Source organism: Etheostoma cragini, chromosome 17 (genome assembly GCF_013103735.1).
Source record: "Etheostoma cragini isolate CJK2018 chromosome 17, CSU_Ecrag_1.0, whole genome shotgun sequence".
NCBI lineage: Eukaryota > Metazoa > Chordata > Actinopteri > Perciformes > Percidae > Etheostoma > Etheostoma cragini.
This window is the reverse complement of record NC_048423.1, coordinates 23,325,918-23,347,387: the sequence shown is the minus strand read 5'-3', so window position 1 is coordinate 23,347,387 and position 21,470 is coordinate 23,325,918. Positions and strand designations below refer to the sequence as shown.

Here is a 21,470-nt window from a genome sequence, read left to right as displayed (position 1 = left end):
CCCCCCCCCCCCCCCCCCCCCCCCCCCCCCCCCGCTCGTCCTAGAAGAAGAGACCCTTGGGCCTGGATGAGGAGTCTCTGGGCTTTTTTGTGGTCACTCTTAGCTGATTCACTCTTCTGGGAAAGGAAACCGCAAAACTGTATCGTCTCTCACTGCTGGGTCTTGACCCCCCCATTCCCCTTTGTCTTTTTTTCCTTTCTTGTTGTTTTGCTCCATGCCTTGCAGACACCATGGCAGTAAAGGGGCAGTTACAGTTATTAGCGGGGGCGTCGGACTGGGAGGGGAGGACTGCGTACCCAGGACCCTTCATGTGAAGAGGGCCCAAGAGAACGCCTTTCTACAGGGGCCAGAATTATGTGCCACGCCCCTGGTTATTAGCAAATGATTAATGGCGTCTTTGAGCACTGCCACAGAAGTGAGGCTTTAAGAAAGGAATGTCATTTGGCTTTTCAGCCAGTGTAAATCTGCTCTAATAAATACTATTATATTCATAATGTGTCAGATGACTAGGAGTATTAATAAGGTATTACTCAAAGCAATGAATCCACAGAGAATTGTCACCCGCATGTGTAACTCAGAGCATTTTAGCATCTTTTAGCTAATTGTTTTGGTTTTATGGCCAGCAACTGTCTTGCTTCACCTTCTCGGCAGCATCAGCATCCTGTTTCTAGTCTTAAATCGTACAAATGAGGATAACAGTGCAACACTTCTAACTTTTTATCCCAGAGGACAATTGGTTTATCGATACAAATACAAGTGGCATGAAGTCCAACAGCAGTAGTCACTGGTGTCCGACTTTAATACCTCTAAAAAATGTCAAGGAAGATCATTTGCAGCAGAATATGGCCATGAAGATGTTGCATCTTCATGGTCATGGCATGTTTTTCTACAGTTGCAATGTGGCTTGGTACCACTGGGTCTAGTTAAGCAGGCACACACCCTGTTATTTCTCTTCCAATATCCGCTGAAGATCTACTACTCAGTGGATTGGAGCATTTAATTCATAATTCAATTGATTACAGAGTGACTAGTATCCCCAATGCCAATGACCCTGGCAGTAGCCCGCCATATGATAATAAAGCTCCACCACATATCCCATAGCTCCACCACAAGGCCTATGTGGACTCTTCACTTGCCTGTCCTGCTGCCTCCATAATGGTGCACCAGCCACCGCAGAGGCCATAGCTCCAGCTCCAGGCCCCATAGCTCCTCCACCACACTGCCTCTGCCTGCACGGGGAATGAGGGATTAAATATATAATGCTCGCATGTCGAATCTGCAATGCAAGAGAGGGAGCGGGGAGGAAGGAATTTGTCAGAACTCCATAAACACATACATGGATTTGGCTCCTGATGCCAGCGCTCCACGCAGGGAGAACTTTCCGGAGGCTCGCTGAGCGACGGGGAGGCCGAGGGTGAGAGTAAGCAGGGCTGTTGAACGAGCCCAGGGTTTACGCAGAGGCCAGCCAAGCACCGGTGATACACTGCACTGAAGGAGAAGGAGAAGGATGCAGGAGAATGGGAGAGACAAAAAGTGGTAGAATGGAGAGCAGAGAAAACGAATCAAAGGGAAAGAAGAGGATAGATCGGACTTACTAAAATGATCCAATCTGAGCTGGATAGGTCCAGAAATCAGAATATCCCTGACACATGTATGGATGCATGTATGCACAGTATGTATGTATGTGTGTGTGTGTGTATGTCTGTATGTATATATGTATTCATGTACTGTATGTGTGCATGCATGTATGTGTGTATGTATGTGCGTGTATATGTACAGTATGTGTGTACAGTATGTTTGCATGCTGGTATGTATGTATGTATGTATGTAAAGTACATAAAAAGAAACTGAGATAGGAGCATGAGGGAGACGGTAATAGAGAAGGAGAAAGAGTGAAGGAGGGGGGGAAAGGCAGAGGAATTAAAAGGACATGCCCACTGAAATTTTCCAGTGTCTCTGCCAGAGAACAAAAAAAAAAAAAAAAGAGAGATCAGTCCAGATGCCGTTCACTGACTGTTCACATGTGGTCCAACAACTTCTCTGGAGCGGAGGGGTGTCGAAGAAGGAGGTTAAGCATGGTTGGGACAGGGGTACTTATAAATGAGGGATTGACTTTAATCCTATTGTGAAGCAGAACCTGGACTCCATTTGGCTAGCAGATGTTGGGACAGGTGGGGAGTCAACTTTCCAGAAGGTGTGTGGGGGGTGAGGTCCCAAGGTGAAGCTACCGCTCACTGTAGCCTATTCAGAAGCTTCTGCGATAAAGATCCATGAGACCAAGTCAGAGTTATTGGTCATTAAATTTGACTAGTAGCAAAAAAGACAAAGGTAGAAAATGGACCAATGGATTTTCTTATTTAAGCCTGTGTAGCTGCGTAGACTCTCCAGCGATTGGCCCTGTTGCTCTTGGCTCAGTAAGAGGAAGAGGAGCAGCCTCGAGGCCCGGCCCTCCAAAGCCCTCTCGGCCACTGGGAGGTGAGCTCCGGGGTGGGTATAAAATACTGTTGGGCAGATATATTTCTGCAATGAAATATGGATGTAGGCCTTGTGTGAGCACGTGCCTGCCTGTGTATTTGCATCCTCGTAGGGTTAAACAGAGGTCAACGCACAGACTTGGCGGCACTCCAACGTTGGAGAAGCAGTGTCCCTCACCCGCTCTCTGTCCTATCCCTCTCGCTGTGCTCTTCCTCCGTCCTCGTTCTCTTCTTTTTACCAGCGTTAACTGCAGTTTGCGTGCGGATAACGTGCAGGGAGCCATGTGGTGTGTATCTGTGTTGAGCTCTCAGCTTAGCACCGTGGGTGTGGGGAGAAATAGGGGCTCAGAGCAGGAGAAGTGAAGGAAATGAAAAGCCGAACTAGTTCACAAGTGAGACAAGAGTCAGATGAGCCCAATAAAATGTAACAGGAGGAAAGTTTCCCCCAAGCACTGCCAATGATTTCAGAAAAAACGGGCTATAAAGATGGCCTCATAGATATTCCTGGTATGCTAAAATGACAAAATGATACTGACCTGATTACAAAATATGTTGCAACTGAAAGAAATAGTTCAGCATTTTGGGAAAAACGCTTATTTGCCTTCTTGCAGAGCGTGAGATGAGATAATCGCTACCCCTCTCAGATCTGTACGCTAAACGTGAAGCTTTAGCTAGCAGCCGGTTAGCCTAGCTCAGCATTAAGACTGGAAACAGCTAACCAATGGCACTTCAGTTGTGTAGTTTGTAGACAAGATAAAATGGGTTAATAAGTGAGCTCCGGAGATGGCTGGTAGTTGGATTTTGTTATCTCTGACAGACCTATAGGCTCGCTGTTTCAACTTGTTTCCAGTCTTTGCACTAAGCTAAGCTAACTGGCTCTAGCTCTTTATACAGATGATCCAAAGATACACATGACTTAGTGTCCGGGCATGCCTCCATTCCACTAGCTTCTTTACCTCAGCATTTGTCTTACTTCTTCATTGTTTCCGTTTCTCACGTATACTTTCCATATTTTAAGAACAAGACCTCAACAACACTATTAGTTGGTATTTAAAAAGAAATCCTCATATGGATGGAGTGAACCACGCAGGAAAGGTTTTGTCGCTGGCTATTTATTTTAGTTATTAATGATATTACAAATGTCAATGGGATTTTGAATGCTCTGATACAGAACCTTGAAGTTATTTAGCTCTCTGTAACCAGAAACAAGCAAGCCGTTTCCCCATTTCCATTTGTGCTAAGCTAAGCTAAAGGCTGCTGGCATCTTATTTAGCAGACAAAGATGGGGGCCGTATTGATCTTCTCATCTAACTCTTGGCACAAAAGTGAATGTCCAAAAACGTTAAACTATTCGCATTCCACATTCATGAAATAGTTCCTATTTCCCACACACTCAAACGAAACATGAAGCATGGAGAATACATTGCATGTGAGAACACTTACGTGGAACCAGGCTATTTAAGTGTGTTAAATAAGTGTCTTATAAATAAAAAAAACACAACATTGCATTTTTGTGTAAACCCCCATTATCAAATGACAAAAAAAAACACAAAAATAACATTCTTGGCATGAAGCAACAGACATCTTGAACTGCTTACTGCAGCTCAATGTGCCGACCGGAGATAGAGCAGCGAGTACATCGGAGGCCGGCACGCTGGGACGATAAGGAGGCGTCTCAGACAGAGCCGACTGGGCCACACAGATCAAATCTGGAGGGTTTGGCCTGCTGATAAACTGACAAGAACTTCATCATCTGCACTTTCATCATCCTCCTCCTCCTCCTCCTCTTCTCAGTGACCCACATCCAACTCTAGATTCCACAACTTATTGCTGGAGAGTTATTGCTTGGTTTCTATCATGGCGTGCCAGAGGGTTTAACGGGAGACTTGAGGGTATGTTTTGAGAGCATGGATACGAGTGTGCTGTAGTGAGTTTACGAGTTTGTTGCAGTTTTGTTGGTTTCTTGTCCGCTCTCTGCGCCCACAGAAAAGTTTCCTGCCCTGTGTGGTAGCTTACCCTCACCCTCTCCCTCTTCCTGGGTGAGCGTCAATTATTCATAAGCCTTGGGTAGCTAACTTGAAACCGATAACCCACATGCTATTTATACTTCATTTCAAATGGACAAATACTTAACGGTGAAGTTCCAGGCGGCTTGGTCGTGTCTGTCGGCATAGCTGCTGCTGCTGAGCGGGCGGTCGGTCGGTTGGGAGGAGGGCAGGGGTCATCCGTCCATGGGGGAGAAAGGCTGAACCAGCAGCTGCACATTATAGGTGAGGCTACACAACAGAACTCAGAAGATTAGAAGTGCTACACGTAGCACAAAAGAGCTTTTCATGATCTTTGGTGCTAGTTTTTTTTAATGAAAAGCAGTTTATTCCATACCAACCCATTGGATTTATTCCCATGTTTTCTGTATCCTGATGCAAAGACCCAAGGTTAATCCAAACTAATTCAAATTTGGATCTAAAATAAACTCCCATTCGTAGACGAAAATAACGAGAATAAATGGTTTTAAATATAAGATCATTTGAGTGCTTTTACCCATTTGCAGTTGATTATTAAGTCATTTAATGTGAGTGGCATTTTTCTGGCAGGATACCATCCCTCCATTTTCTAGGTAAGCATCTTATTAGCTTTGTCAGACTTTCCTTCACAGCGCTGCGGAGGAGGGTCCGGCTAGTCTATACAGCATTCTAGGATTGGATAAAAACCTTCTCTGGTTTATTGGCATTTTTTTTAACCAATCACAACCAAGCGCCGAACGGAGCAACGGTGCCTTTGCCAAATAGGCCCGGAAAGAAACTTGTTGTGTTCCTTTTGCCCTTTTTGGGATCTACATAGAGATCCTGTTCTTCCAGCTAGGTGTCCCAGTGGGACCCGCAGTCCAATTTACATTTCATCACCAACCACTGCACATTAAGTTATATACGTGGTAGCTTGTTTTAGTCAAGTGGCCTTATCGCTTCCAAGCCCTGCCTCAAGCCTGCAGCAGGGTTTTGCATTCAATTATATCTTTATTTTAGCTGCAGGATGAGTGTCTACATCGTTAGAATTTGCTTACTGTCACAATTCACAGACGACAAAATTGACGTTACTTTTTAGTTCATTTTGCAGTTTAAATTGGAAAAAGAAATAAATGGGACAATATGTACAGTAGTTTTGATTATATGGAGTGTGTGTTAAATTACTTATTGAAAACACCCAAAGATAACATGATAAAGAAAAAAAACAAACTCAATATTATATCATGGGCCAGTGTGGATTACACTTAACAGTTTTTATTTGGAATATTAAGACAATGAAGCATAAGCCAAGCACCAAGAGTGACAGCTACAAGTGTCGCATCATACGGCTCTTATAAATGAACAGGTTATACTGGAAAACAACTTTTTGTTCTCTTTGAATGGTGAAGTAGATACACAGAACAGACAGTGAAATGTGAACATGATTATGCCATTTACACGCTCCAAATCCTACCTGACAGCAAAAAGAAAAGAAAAAAGAAAAAGCGAAGAAAAGCAGAAGAAAAATGGAACTGCGATGTTCGTCTGACGACATCTTGGTCAGCCTGTGGCAGTGGCTGCAGCCCGGGACTTAAAGGGCTCGTGTGATTGGTCAGAACGAATAAGGCAGGCCGGGAACACGGCGGTGCAGCACAGTGACAACCCTTAGTTCCCATCATTGTCGAGTCCTGTTGCCTCGGCACCCACATCGACACAGCAACCAATGTGCACATACAGCATTAAAGTGACAGAGGATGGCAACCATTGTTACGCTACACTCCATTGCATATTAGGGAGAAGTAATAATGAAAAATAATTCTTTCATACATATTTTTCTGTTTGCATATAGCACTTAACCCAGCTTTCTAAAATATATATATATGGGAGCATGGAAAGAAATGTTTTTAAATAGTATTTTTTGTTTGGTGTGTCCTCTTAAGAGCTGAAACCATGAGTCGTACCGAGGTGGTGTATGGGGTAGGACTCCATCCTCATGGTGCTGATGTAGTTTAGTGGGACAGCTAGGGACATAACCAGCCCGCCAGCTACAATAGTGTCATAGTGAGGACAACGTCAGGTCAAAATAACTCACGGCATTTTGTTTTCCTTAAGAACAGAATACACAAATACACACAGATCTTTGCTCTCCCTTGTTTTTTGGGGAGGGGGGGGGGGAGAAATTGGGGGTAGGTGGTGCTGGCTAAATGTGGTCCATGTTTACACATCCATGGCTTAGGGTGGGGTGGTAGGAGGGTGCGGATGTGTGTCAATACCTGGGGGTAGTGCAGGTGTCATTAGAAGTATTATAGTAAGTGTGTGCAAATGTATGTGTTCCAGACAGTTAATGCACCACCGAAGAAGAAAACGTCTTTTTTATATATCCGGCTCCTATTACATAACTATCATTCATCATACATAAAATGTTTTTTTCCCCCTCCTCAAATCTACGGGTTATATGGCAAACATGTGCTACGGTTTATGTCCGATATTTCCCATGGGGAAAACTGGGTTGAGAGGGTCCTGGGACTCTCCTCGCAATGGGCCTGCCTGAGAAAAAGGGGGGGCGGGACAGGGGCAGAGAGGCATCGGTCATAGGAGTCGCCGCCATCACCCCTCACGGTCAACTCTGCATCGCCTCCGCTGGAACCCTCCGAGCGGCTCCGTCCATCCACTAACATGCTCCCGCACAGCGCACGTGCACCGGGTGTGCGGCGTGGTGGAGAATACACCTCCAGCGACGCAGCTCGCAGCGCCTGAACCTACGTGAAATATTTCAGGACCACTGGCTTTGTCTCAACACTCACACAAGTCGCGCCATTTTAAGCTAAAACACAGCTAAAAAAACAGGGCTGTCCAGAAATATATGGACAGTAGGGAATTTTCTGTTTTGGCTCTGTAGTGCAGCATATTGGTAATGAAACTATAACGATATAAATAAAAAAAAAAAGGTTAAAGTGCCAACTCTTAGCTTTTGTTGTGTGTTCAGATATTTGTATCTGGTATTTAGTGGGAATCATAGCTCTTTTTGTGTCAATATGCAATTCACCAATTAGTCCAAGCAGGCAAACGATGACGCTTCCGACGACACAACCAATAAAGAATGTTCCAAGTCATGTGACCTCAGTATGACTGAGGGTTTTACTTGCTTCAAAAATGATCAAAACAAGCAAGAAGAGGACTGTAGTTACAGGCCTCGCAGAACATCAGAGACAAAGTCTCCACGCGTGTTTAATATAGAAGTCAGCAGTGACTGATCGTGGCAGATGTTCAACCAAATAGTAAAATGTCGTGACTTAAGTTCAGGTTTCTAAAAGTGGGCGAATTTGTACAAAAGCAGTACATTCCTACCATGTTCACCCAATACGGACGCAAATAAAAGCCTTAAGTTGTTACTAAAGCCAACTGTCCTTTCAAATCCAATATGCTGGAGTAAAGAGCCAACACAGCTAAAAGAAAACACTGTCCTAATACTTGCGGACTGCACTGTGGAACACAAGTACACAATTAAAGTGCTATTTTACTTCAACGAATCCGTCACCCTCTCTGTGAGGAAGCCGTTGCCACAACAAGAAGCCTGGGCTCTCCGGGAGCCAGCTCCGTCTCGCCTCCTCCCGGCTCCTTAACGTTAACGTTCGGCCTTGGTGGAGAGCAGAGGGGAGGACAAACGGGCTTTAGTTCATTCTGCGCCACAGTCACCTCCACATCAGCCCAGGGAGGTTAGGGATGTGGCCAGATGGATAGAATAATAATAAAAAAGGCCTCCTTCAGCCAAGCAGCAGCGTGAGGCAACACAGAGTGGCCCTTTTAGTACCCAGTCAATTTATATCCCAAAAATGGTAAAATTAGCCTGTGATTAGTGCCTGCAAGTGGGGTGGGGCACTATGAGGCGTTGTATGCTATTGCTATGCAGTAGCATGATCGGTAGGGCACAGTAAGCATGATGATATGCTGCGTGTGGGTTTTTAAAAAATACATATTTCTTTGACAGTGTGGGTGCTCAAAATCCTGAATTATGAAAGTGCACATAAAAGCAACTCAAAATGTCAAAACTCGCTCCCGCCACTCCTAACACATACAAGGGATTAACATGCGCTATTCAAGCTTTCTGAGAACAAAGTGCAGGGCAGTGGAAAACATTTGGGACTGTTTTCGAATTGTTTGTTACATTCTGATCAAATGTTTCCTGCCTGATAAACGAGTGAAAAAAATGAGAAGGGTTTTGCAGAGAGAAGGTTTTCACTGTTAAATTTCAGGGTGTAGGTGTGTAGCTTCACAGGGCCAGGTTCTTTCCCCTATAAAATTAATTAACAAAGAAGAGCAGAACTAACTTTCAACAGTTTGTAATTCTGAAATATAAGTCGGCGTTATTCTAACGCCATTGAACACATTTTTAAGCTTTAGCCTACTACTTATTACACATAGCTGTGTGCAAGCGCTTTGGTCACAGGCTCAGATATTCATGGGTAAAGAAAAACACTTGACATTTGTTCATGATTCATCCTCACTGATGAAAACTCCCAATAACCTTTAACATATGTGCGGGTTGATATACGCACAAACTAATACATGAACTAGTTTGAGAACATAAGCTTATATTTAAGCTTTCCAGTGATCATGATCTTATGTGTTTTCCTGCTGTAATATTTGAGTTTTACACATTACCTGCTGGGTTTTCATCAGCACACTTTCCAGTTTAGATTTGTTAAAAAATTGCCGTAAAAGGAACCACTCTGCCTGCATTTCTCTAACCCTCTCATGTGTATTCATAATGTTATTACTACGACGAGTTAGAGCAACCGCTGTTGCTGGTGAATTTATTTAATTGCTTATGGCTAACTTGGACGATGTCAGAGGTTGGATCAAAAAGAGTAAACTTTCATGCCCTCCCTTTAGAATCTGTTAAGTTGCAGAGTACAACCTGCACTTGGCTGGACATCGTTATCATGAAATATGCTACAGTGGGGCTTGCATTGGACCTGCTAACAATCTCATACCCCCATACAGGCCTTAATGTGGCGAGAGACTAACGCATGCATTAGTTAGAGATGTAATTTAACTAATGTACAATGTATCGTTTCAATAACCTGTCATAGCTTAACCAACATAGCACCACTGAAATTGAATTTGTTTTAAACTTGAGCGTGCACCACAAGTATGTGAGCTCACAGCTCATGTCCCATTTCATTATAATTCTCTTCAGTCTCATTTGATGGCATCTGACTGGACTGTGTTGAAGCACCTTCTGTTCCCAATTTGGACTACAAAACAATCGATTATGGAAAATAAAAATAAATGGTTCTCTAAAAAGGCACATCGGTTATACTTATTTTCTCTTCACAATGAGAATATAAAGTAATGACTGGCTAGCCAGCAGTGCTTTTGTCATAGGGAACACAATCATTCAAATCATTCAAATTACATAAAAGAAAGGCTCAAAGATATGCCAACCTCTCGAGGGTTGAGTGCTGCCTGCACTCAGTGCCACAACTGGGACTACCAAAGCCACTGGGCAACGAGGGAATTTGTTGGAGTTGAGACCTTATCGTTATAAGAGATGTAAAGTGATGGACATCACCTCCAAGAAAAGGCTATTATCACTTATTTCTGGTTGGTGACACAGGGGTCTACATGAAAGCAGCTCAACACGTTTTAACGTGGTTCTTGTTGAGAGATTAGCTGTGCTCACCATTTCTGATCTTTGACTATATGTGGAGTGGATCTGTTCACAGTCCCGTTTAAAAGGGACGCGGACGTTTGGGATTTTCATCTTCTGTCTTCACCTAAAAGCTCGTCACATATACCCTCAATTCCTCTGAAATGACTTAGTTGCAAGTGTCCAGTGAAGATAAATTGCTAAATAGGATTCACTGGGTAAAAGCCTTCTGTATTCCAGATGCCACCAAAAGAAACTAAATGAAGGACACAGGTGTAAAACTAAGTGCTATGAAGCCATAACACAATTCCATAAAAACACCAGACTGATCAAATGTTACCCTAGGAGAAAAATTTCATACGGGATGAAATGAACTGTGTGCATAAGTGTCTGTGGCCAGTGAAGACCACTAAAGGACAGACTGCTGCGAAAAGATAGATAGGAGGGACAGATTGTAAGAAAATATTCGGTTTTGAAAGCAATGCCGCACTATGGGAATAAAGCTAAAGTTCAGCTTGCTCACTAAATAGGACACAGTAGATAGATTCATCATTCACCATTACTGCTTAAGGAGAAACTACTGTTCTTTTAAAGGACTAATCTACAGTCCTTAGAAAGCACTTCATTTCCCTGATGTGCTATCCGGAACTCTCTGGACCCTCTGAGAATCTGTCCCTGGTTTAGCTGATGCCCATGCGTGCAAAGAGATAGCAAAGAATGTGCCATATGTAGCTCTATCCATGGGCAAGCTCTGACTGCAATATAACAATAGCATCTCCAGATCACACACACCTTTTGCAAGGTGCTCCATTAGGTGCTTTGACAAGCTCAGGAAAAAAACTAATAATAAGTCCAGTAATCGAGAAAGCACAAAGTGAATTGTACAATGTAGCCATGTGGGCCTAACTAGCAATTTGGGATGAATAGAGGAGGCATGCAGGCAGGTCTACAGGCAGGGTGATGTTGTGGGATCAGGCAGACATTTAGCACAAAGCAGGAGAGAAAAGACACAAAGCGCTGATATTTGTGCCTTCCCTTCCCATCAAAACAACCTGTTCAACACAAAAACATGTGCTTGCCAGACAGCGTTATACTGAATATAAACATGTTTTTTTTCCTGTGATGTAAGTAATAACTAAAACAAAGATTAGAATGAATCTTGTATAGCTTGTTACATTTGAATTCCATCCCCCACCAGAAAGAGGGCCATGTCACTATTGCCTCTAAATGGCTAATGAGGAATTTATTAAGTTCTGCAGTGTGTATACAGGCAATGGAGAAGCCCACCCTATTTAACCTTGAGTGGTGGTTCCCTCTCCAGCCAGCGAACTCGTACTTTCTGTTTATAGTGATACTCCTTGAGGAAGTCCTGCAGGGCAGGGGGCAGCGGCAGAGAGCCTATACCATCGTAAGTGGTCCAGCGGCAGATGGCAGCTCGTGCCAGGTGCTGCAGGCCAAAGGGAAAGGTCCGATGGAGAGGCGCAGTAAGCAGCGGTTCGAAAAACATGCAGGCGCTGGGGTCCTTGTAGTGTTCCAGCAGTCCTGTGACGGTGGAAGAGTGGAAAACACAAGGGTCGTGCGCGTCAAAGCTGAAGTTGTGGTTCCACTGCTCGATGCGAGCGTGCAGTGAGCGGTTGTAACGGCGGAAGCTAACGGAGAAGAGGTAGTCCTCCTGGGCTGAGTCACGCAGCAGGAAGGTGCCCTCCGGCCGCCCATCCAGCAGCGCCTCAGCCTGGTAGCGGTCCATGACGCCCCAGTAGCAGGGCAGAGCGGTGATCTGCAATAGGTCCGGCACCAGGCAGTGGATATAGTCTATCTGAGTGTGAACCTTCCAGGGCCCAGGTTGCTGCCGGCTCAGGTGACCATCCCCCGAGGCGTGCCTCTGCTTGGGCCTCCTGGCCTGCAGACAGAGGGTGGTGGAATCCTCCTCAGAGTCACAGTCCTGGGATGATGCTACAGCCCCCAACACCTGCCCACAGGCCCCCGATGACCCAGCACCCGCAGAGCTGCCAGCCCCTGAGGCCCGGCCTTCCCCAGAGGCCTCTCCCATGCCAGGAGCCATCTTTGGTCCCAGTTTGTAGAGAGAGGAGCCCGGCACTGAGGCCTCCAGGGTGTGGATCTGTGCATTAGGTGGTGGGTCCACACCTTCCTCGATGCTAAGTCTGCGGCGCTCGCGCAGACGTTCCTCCTCATCCTCAGGAGAGGGGTGGGCCGGGTCAAAGGCATCCAGCAGGGCAGTGGAGGAATGCGGGCTGACCGGCGCCGTGTGTTGCTTGATCAAGTGCCACTTGTGAGCAAGGTCTGAGCCTGGGGGGAAGGGGCAGGTCTCCAGCATGAGCTCCGTCAGGTGAATCTTACGCTTGGACATGACGGGATTCTTAGATGAGCGGGAGCGTCTGCGAGCAGGCAGGGGTAAGCACAGCCCCACTGTATCACTTAGCTGCTGGCGCAAAGACCGAGCATTCAGACCGCGTCCTCCAGATACAGAGTCGCTCATCTCCTGAAGGGAGCTGACTCCATAACGCCTGTCCCTGCGGTTTCCACTCCCCCGTAAGCGCCCAGGCTGCCTATCTGCCTCCAGAGAGCTCTGGGTTTTGGTGGAACACGAGTGTTTTTTCTTGCCCCCCCATGGAGCATGACGGGAATAGGAGTCTCTACGAGCCAGCGGAACACCCCCTGATCCCCCCCGCACATCCTCAGTGTCCTTGTCGATTGTGATCTCTACTATCTGAGGGATGTCCGACACACAGTTGTGATGGCGGCGTCCTGCTGGTGCCATTGGCGCAGGCAGGAGGCTCCGTGATGGGCTGGAGGCTCCTGACGCCTGAGCCTCACCTGAGCTACCTCCTTGGCCAAGATCCACCACACAGTGGACCTCATCGGCCTCAACCCTGCTTTCACTTGAACCGTTGCTGTGAAACAGTGTCTTGCATTTGCTCTTTAGGTTGCTCCACATGGTGCCCACTTTCTTCATCAATAGGAGCCCCTGGGACCTGAAGATAACAGGAGACAAAACTTGATAAGTCACAGGTGGAAAATCTCACAACGGCGACGGTACCTAGCTTTAAGACCGAGGCACAAGCTACATGAAGAATGTCCTACATTTAAATTTCCCAGACTACTGTGTATCTAGTAATTTGACATGGTAGGAGTGTAACAGAGCCAAAGTGTCTGAGAGGTGGGTGAGCTTGAGTAGTTGGAACAGCAGAGTTAGGGGTTGCCAGGCAGACGTGCAGAGACACAGGGCCACAGCTATAAATGAACCCAGGATCTGCTCACAGCTGATCTGCTGGTATGTACTGTATTACAGAGCCAGTCTAGACCTGACCAAAAACTTTCCCTGTTCCAGCAGCAGATAGGACACATGTACATGCACAATCACATATGCGGTTGATTAATCACTACCAGAATTTGACAGGGATTTGGAAGTAGTAGCACCAAATTGTGTTCCAACGGGGCTTTTTTTTTATTCTTTATTTTTTTTTACAGTGAGCAAAGTCACCAAATAGGAGGTTTATTAGGATACAAATGTTGCCATTTCCAGGAAATTGAAATCACTGCAGCCAACAGTAAGATACTTGAATAACTTGCCAACACTCAAATTATACAAAATCAAACCCTTTGCAAGTCTTCACACTCATGTTTTAGCTCTTTGTTGCTAAAAGTGAATTTTAAATTTGTACCCTAACCTGTACCCTAACCCTGATAACACTATCCAACATTGACTTTATCCATTAGTACAAGCAGCTCATTATTAGCGTCAGAACATGACAAGAGATTGTGGTTTTGCACAGTCAGCTGTGATAGACGAGAGTTCTGCGCACAGGAAACGGTCTTTAGCACATCACTGATTGAGTTGATTTATTGAGGGTAGTTCCAAGGCTATTACTAACACACTCATGACGTCAGACGTCATGACTCACTAAAAATGCCTCTCTGATTGTCAAGTTATTTAATGTTTCAGCCAGTATGCATAGCATACAAAAAACAGCCGGCAATAAATGGGCTTTAACGAAAACGTATCTTATTCAGTTTGCGCTATATCACCAAATGTAACAACTCAGTCACTTTAGTGTATCTCCTGTTCTGTGCTCCATGTGCATCTGCACAATAAGCCTGAGTAAGGGCTGTGCATTGTCTGGTCTGTTGGACGTCTTGCTTTCATTTTCTTGAAAGGTAGTACCACTACAAAAAGCAACAGCATCTGATTGTGCTCCCGATCCGATCCCCGCTGGCTTGGGATGGAGCTCCAGCGATGAAACTAGATTTCCCACAAACAACATCCAAAGCAAAGCATTCAAATGCTTTGAAACACCAAATGCCCATTCAGCAAAACTCAAGATGTTAAGGGAACACGCCACCGTTTGTTGAAATAGGGCTTATCATGGTCTCTCCTAGCTTTAGATAGGTGGGCCAACGCATTTTTTTGTCTCAGTAATCTTACTCTGCATAGGTATTTGTACTAGCTGTGAATACGTAGGCCAAAAGTAGTAATTTTTTTTCTTTTTTTTTGACCGGCAACATAGGATTCCATTCAATGCGTTAAACTAACTACCGGCGGTGCTGCCGGTGTTGCACAGAACCAAAACATTGCGTGCACTGAGACCAAAAAAATGCGTTGGCCCACCTATCTACAGCTAGGGGAGACCGTGATAAGCCCTTTTTCGACAAATTGTGACGTGTTCCTTTAAGAATTTCCCTATAGTTCCCATGGTACCATCTGTAAGCAGCAACTTAAAGTATATTACACTAGACTTGATTACAACATATAAAGTTGTTTTTGTTTTCTCCAGCAGTGAAATTAAAGCAGTGTCAGTAGGCATGCGATAAACAACTAAATAAGGAATTGCGATCAAGTTTTAGGTCATTTTATGGATAACAGACACACTCAATGCGCAGTGGTAGTGCCGACGCAAATGTCCCACATCATGCAAAGATGGTGTACTACATCCTGTAGTAATACAATTGATAGCCAGACTTTCTGGAGACTACATCCCTGCATTTCGGTTGGAATCGGAGGACAATGGCTTATCTGGGTCAAGGGAGGGAAAATGCCTCAACTAAAGCCCTCCGAAATCCATATTGTTTTTTCAAATTCCATTTTTCGGACTTATTTTTAGCCCTTTTTGATTTGCGTTTCTTATCACTTCCAAGCAGTATTGACCTGTAAAAACTCAGTGACACAAACTCACAATTTAGCTAATGTGCTGTACTACCTAATTAATGGATGCTGTCTTTTCCTACTTTCATCAATACCTAACAAATCTCTCTCTTTCTCTCCCTGTCCCTTTCTTGACCCTGTCGTTCTGCTTGAGCAGCACTGGTCTAAGCCTGAACATTTTGTAATGAAATTAAAAATATAATTAATTACACTGGTCAGGCTGTTAAGCTCTGTTTCAGGCTGATCCCTCCGGTTCAGGCTGGTCCTCATCCTTAACACGGGCCTTTTCAGTTGCGAAAAATACTGTTCAATACTCATTTGGGTTGAAGCAGCAAACATTCAGAGTGATATATCGGCGGGCTGAAATTGGGCATTCCCCATTTATCGATATCTGCATTTATAGTAATAATAATAAAAAAGGGCTTACGTCGCGCCCCTGAAACAATATCATCGTACTTTATTGCGATGTTTTACTGTAAACAGCTGCCAATTTAGGGGACATCGACCAACCTGCAATGAGCAACAGTAAAATCAGCCGTCATCATGAACAGGTTAGATAAAGTGCTGCAGGTAAGAGGAGCTGACAGCAGTTTGGGTGAACTCAAACCGGCAACACGTCATTAAAGTGACATTTATTACTGTATGGAGAGCAACTGGCACTGAGCCCACAGCGCAGGCTCTGATCACAGTCCCAAACATTATGGCAAGTGTCCATACTGTATGCAACTTCAGCTGCCTTAACCCTCAAGTTGTCCCAGGGTCAAATTGACCTGTTTTCATATATCGATGTTCTTTTTAACTACCCACAAAACACGACTGATCCCACAAAACGCTCTTTGGCAAGTACAAATCTCTACTTTCATTAATTTTGGGGGGGGTCTTTTTCAATTTTATAGCATGCCAGTGGTTTTGAAATAGTATTGAGTAAAAGTTGACATATTCCAGTCTGATTATCCATCAACATCCACTCCTTTAAGGTCTAAATAATTCATAATTTATGCTTTTCTAACTCATTTTTGGAATGTATGTGTTTGACCATACATTCCAAAAATAACTGTAAAGCTAAAGTTAATAAGTTATTGTTGTGTAGTGTTGAAAATGTAAAAAAAAAAAAAAAAAGGCAAACATGGAGAAAAAAAAGAGGGACAAACTGTAAGAAAAACCTAAAAAAAACATTGATTAAAAGCCTTTTTCACAGGAAGACAACTCAAAAGTTAGCGATGCATGAATAATGTGGCGCCAACTTAACTTGAATAAGGTAATCTTATTCAAGTTGTAACTTCACTAGAGCTGCAACAACTAGTCAATTAATCAATCAGGCAATAAGAAGGGAATTAATAATACTATTAATCACAATGTTAATCTGTAGGATGTTGGCAGATTTTTCATTGTTTTCTGATCATTTGTGAATCAACCAATTAAATCAACTGATAATGAAATAAATCCTTAGTTCAGCCCCATGCTTAACCATTCCTAGTTTTTCTTTAACATACAAAAGTTAAACAAGCAAAAAGAAGAAATATATGAACAAAAGTTTAAATAACTTAATACTTTAGAGAAATAAATTAAAATTCTTATCAAATAAAACATTTTGTATGCCCTTATAAACAATGACATTCAAGACGGGTGTTCTATAACAATACTATCATAATCACTAGTGATTAAGTTACAAAACATATTGTACATCTGTGGTTCTACACTTCTGTCCCTCACGTGAACACACATGACACACGCGCTAAACAGACTGGTCACTATCCATCTTTTGTTTACGCTGTTACCATGGGCACGCTTAATACAGTGATGGGGTAGAGTAATTCAGAGGGCATATTTAACACAAAACCATAATTCAGGCATTAGTGAGAGCCTGAACGGCAGGGGAGTGAGTGCCGTCCGCGGTGAGGCGAGGACAGCGTGTGGGAAAAGCGAGACGACTAAGAGACAGCAAAGACGAAATAAAGTGAGTAAACGCCAAGCTTCTGAAGACACGGTGGCTTCATCTGTTAATGCGGTCAGTAAAGTGAAGAGTGTTACAACGTGGAAACTGCAGTGCACACGGCACACCTTTTTGTTGACTTAAATCATGCAATTTTTGCTGTTTGTAATCACAGTGGTAATGCAGTACCGATGCACTGCTTTTTATGCACGGAGATGTGCCGTGTGGCAAATGACCACACGTGTTACTACAAGTGTGATTTCAATAGAGTGGCTCAATGGCATACAAATACAGTAGTCTTGACAATTTCACATTAAATCCGTTGGGTTCAAGCTGCCAAACCTAAACAGGCAATCAAAGGTGTTAAAAATGTACTTAAATCATTTGTCCAGCAAAATAATTCAAAAAAGAAACAACTGATTCTCCTATATCAAGGTTTTTGGTGGCGCACGTCTTACCAGCCGCAACCTAAATCTGCCACCATTTGTCTGGATTCTGTAACTGTACAGACAACATCAAACAATGAGCTATAAACTACAACTGTGTGTTCACACCCTGCTGTCTTCCCTCCACAATGAACCAGACTTGTGAGGCTAATGTAGGGCTACACAATATGTCCTAAAATCAAATCAAATTACGATTAATTGCACATTTGACCTCAGTTAGATAAATTAACAATAATTACATTATTTTGTAAATTTGACGACATACACTGCGTTTTATTTTTTTGTATAAACTTTGAAATAATGATACAAACTTTTGCATGACTCAAAATTTAAATTTCATAATTGCTAATTAACTTGTTAGTCCTACCTCTGAACCAGCAAGTTGCGTTTTAAGCTCCTTTTCCTGCTCGTGGAGAGCTACGTGACACATGAAACTATGTTGATGACGACTGGCAAGTTAACTCAGCCGTCCGAGAGCATACCAGGCAGACCCAAGCTGACAACCTGCAGGTGGCAGCGCTGGAGAAAGACTCCGACATACACGCCGCGGGCCTCTGTGGACTTGTGTCAGTCCCGTAAGCGGTTTCAGAAAAGTGGCTGCATGTGTCCGACAATGGCCAAAAACATCAATACCAGTACAAGACTACAGCTGGCCGCAGACACGGAGTGTGGAAAATGTGTTAGAGCCTCCCAGACGTGTGAACTGACACTCCGTTTCCCGCTTGTCCGGTTAATGATCGTGTTAATGATGGGTTGGTTAACATTTGATTTCATTCCGCTTTCTTTTGGAAGGCTGGCTGCCAAAAATAGCCACCTACTAGCTAACTAATTAGAGTTAAATGCTAGCTATCGGTAAACAGAAAGTAGCATCTGGCGTGTGTGCGTGTGTGTGTGTGTGTGTGTGTGTGTGTGTGTGCGTGCGTTTCGGCCGGCCCAGCATTTGGCAAATGGCTGTTGTTAATTTTGGACCCTGCACACGCGGTAGAATGTTTTTAAAGGAGAAAGAAGGACTATCAACCCGAAATATATTCATGTCACATGATCAAAATCACTGTCGTGTTAAAAAAAAAAACACGTTGATAACGACTTCTGAATTTTGAGGTTGATACATGTTCAATTATTTGCCCAGCACTTGCCTAATCACCCATTGCCTCAAACATACAATGAAAAGTGACTAAGACACAGCTGAATAAGGAGCCAGTGTCTCTAAAATTTTGATCATTGTGCCCAAGTAATATTTAAAAAAATAAAAAATACACCTATAACTTTACTCTTTGTGACAATGTAACAATAAACCCATTACGTATAGGCAATAACGAAGGAAAAAAACAAACATGCTAGCTAACAGAACCTTATCCACCACGTGCTGGATCACACTAAACACACACACACACATTAGAAAAAATAAACATGTATTTCATTGATTTTTAAGTGTCACATTATGGAATCACTGTAATATAGAAGAGGATTAAACTGACAAGCAAAGAGACAAAATGCTATGAGTTGTACCATGAAATTAGGTGTGTGAATTACTACAAATGTGAGGTAATGACCACTGAGAACCAAAAACTACCAGTGCGTTAGCTAGCTAATCCTAATCCGTGTCCTTGTCAGTTTGGTTACGTGCCCTTCTTATTAGATATTAAAGAAACTCTCAGAGCTATTTAAAAAAAGACAACAGTAGTATTAGTAATCCGATTTGCACCAATCATTTGTGCAACATTAATAAATTCATTTTTATGTCTGCAGCAGGACATGCAACGCTATGGAATCTCATATTGCAGATTTCCACCTAGAATGTACTCTGCTCCGCTAATACGAGATTGATTATTTTAAACTGGAATCATCCGATATAATTTTCTACGACTGTTGCCATAGATAACATGGCCACACCAATAGTCCGATCCGGTCCACAACCACTTAAAACCACCCTGAAACAGAACTAGGCTACTTCTGCTCTCCGGCAACCCAACACACCCATTCTCCTGGGATCATACTGATCTTAGAGAGGGCTGTAGAGAAGACAGGATTTTGGGAGGACTCCTTCTCTTCTCTGCCCAGACCAGACCAGTTAATGGGATATTTGCAGCGTGTTGTATTCTGAAAGATATCCGAGATGGCAGAAAGCCACACAGGGTCTGTAAATTACACTTTCTTTCTCTATCCTTCCTATCACACAAATCTCAGCAAATATTTAAACTTTAAATATGTTAGGGGAAACTATCCAGTTTTTTTTCCTCCACAGAATACATTTTTCGCACACAAAAGAACTAACCTTTTAAAATATAGGCAGAATAGCCACAGAAAAGGATTCTTCTGCAATTGCATTGTTGTTTAGCAGTGCATTACATAATGCAATATTGTTTGTATAATTATATATATTGTGCCCTTTGTTAGTATGTTGTGCTCAGTAATTAATACGATACAATACTGATTTTACTTACTTCACTTAATCAAACTGCATTCTAGTCAGACAGAAAACTAAGCAGCGAACCCACATTAGTCAAGTAAAACTAACTGGAAGAATTCACCTTAAATTGTATTTTAAGACACTCTTTAGAGTTAATGGTACTACATAGCTAATCCATCCCTACAATACCCAAACTGTCCTTGTTTGAATTCAGATTGACGTGGGCAGTATTATATTAGCATTTACTAACGGTTGTTTGACACATTATAGCTACTTTTCAACACTAACTTTGCTAATGTAAAGAGAAAACATAGAACTATCGAGCTATACCGTTATATTAGCTGGTATATAGAAATGGTTGGAAGGCCTTTACGCTTCTGGAGGCCCCACTTTTCCCTGGTCCGAGCCAAGTCAGCGGACTTGCTAACACGTTAACTGTTAACCATCCACAGCCAGTCACAATACGCCGCTAAATACAGCTAGCTACAGCCGCTAAGATATCATAGCCATAGCTCATATTTGCCAAGTTGGCTTTGGTGACTTACGTCAAATGTGTAATGTGTTTCAGAAAAAACTTTTCAAAACAAATATAAGCTATCTTAACGCTTAATGCACAAAGCTTCGCTAACTTGCGGTTCAGGCTTGCGAGCTGTCAAAAACGCTAACTGTTAGCATTTCCTAGAATGGGCGATTCTAGCTTTAACTTAGCTTTGGCTAACCAGCCAGCTAGCAGAGTTAGCGTTTTAGCTTGTGAAAAAGCGACACACACACACACACAAAAAGACAAATAAATCAAGTGGCGCTGTGTTGCGTGAATATGCCGAGTAGACAAATGTGACATGTTTTAAAAGAAGAGGTTTGTTTCTCGAATTTATATCTTACCCTCGTGCCTTTTGAAAGCTCTATTCAACAGCTCTCTTTGTCTGCAGAAAATGGCTATTAAGAGAAGTCAGGCATACATCCCCGTTGCGGACCACAGTGTCGGATGAAAGCACTAAAGGTACGCGGATACTTGATGGTATCATCCCGATTTTTTTTGTTTTTATAATTCGCTGAATACTAATCAAAATGATTTAAAAGCTAAATAATTCTCCAGGCGCCGTGAGAACCCGTTCTTCACCATGGTGGGGGTCTTCTTTTCTGCCGTGGTCGCTGCTGCTCTTGCAACCAATATGACGGCAGTCTCAGCAGACAGAGAGCCGGAGAGGAGGACGGTTAAGCGTGAGGGGAAGTCTGGGAACAGGACTGACAGCGGCTGAGTCCAATGGAGGAAAGGGAAACGACGACCACTTCCGACTGAGCACGCGGATAGGGAATGCCCCGGTGCTGGCTCCAGCGTGATGGGCGTCTCGTATCACCAATAAACGAGAGAGGAGGATGGGGCTCTCCA

General features: G+C 43.4%; 1 protein-coding gene and 1 long non-coding RNA gene across 2 annotated transcripts; both read right to left on the bottom strand.

Annotated features, from left to right (window-relative positions):
* Positions 1–878: 878 nt before the first annotated feature.
* LOC117960469 lies at positions 879–1,660 on the bottom strand. Its single transcript, XR_004660164.1, has 2 exons — positions 1,337–1,660; positions 879–1,229 (listed from the first exon to the last, which is right to left on the bottom strand). It is a non-coding gene; the product is annotated as an uncharacterized LOC117960469 (long non-coding RNA).
* Positions 1,661–7,747: 6,087 nt separating this feature from the next.
* socs5b (suppressor of cytokine signaling 5b) lies at positions 7,748–21,402 on the bottom strand. Its single transcript, XM_034898388.1, has 2 exons — positions 20,963–21,402; positions 7,748–13,123 (listed from the first exon to the last, which is right to left on the bottom strand). Exon 2 carries the CDS (start codon positions 13,102–13,104, stop codon positions 11,419–11,421), a length of 1,686 nt encoding a protein of 561 aa, XP_034754279.1. The 5' UTR covers positions 13,105–13,123; positions 20,963–21,402; the 3' UTR covers positions 7,748–11,418.
* Positions 21,403–21,470: the final 68 nt, after the last annotated feature.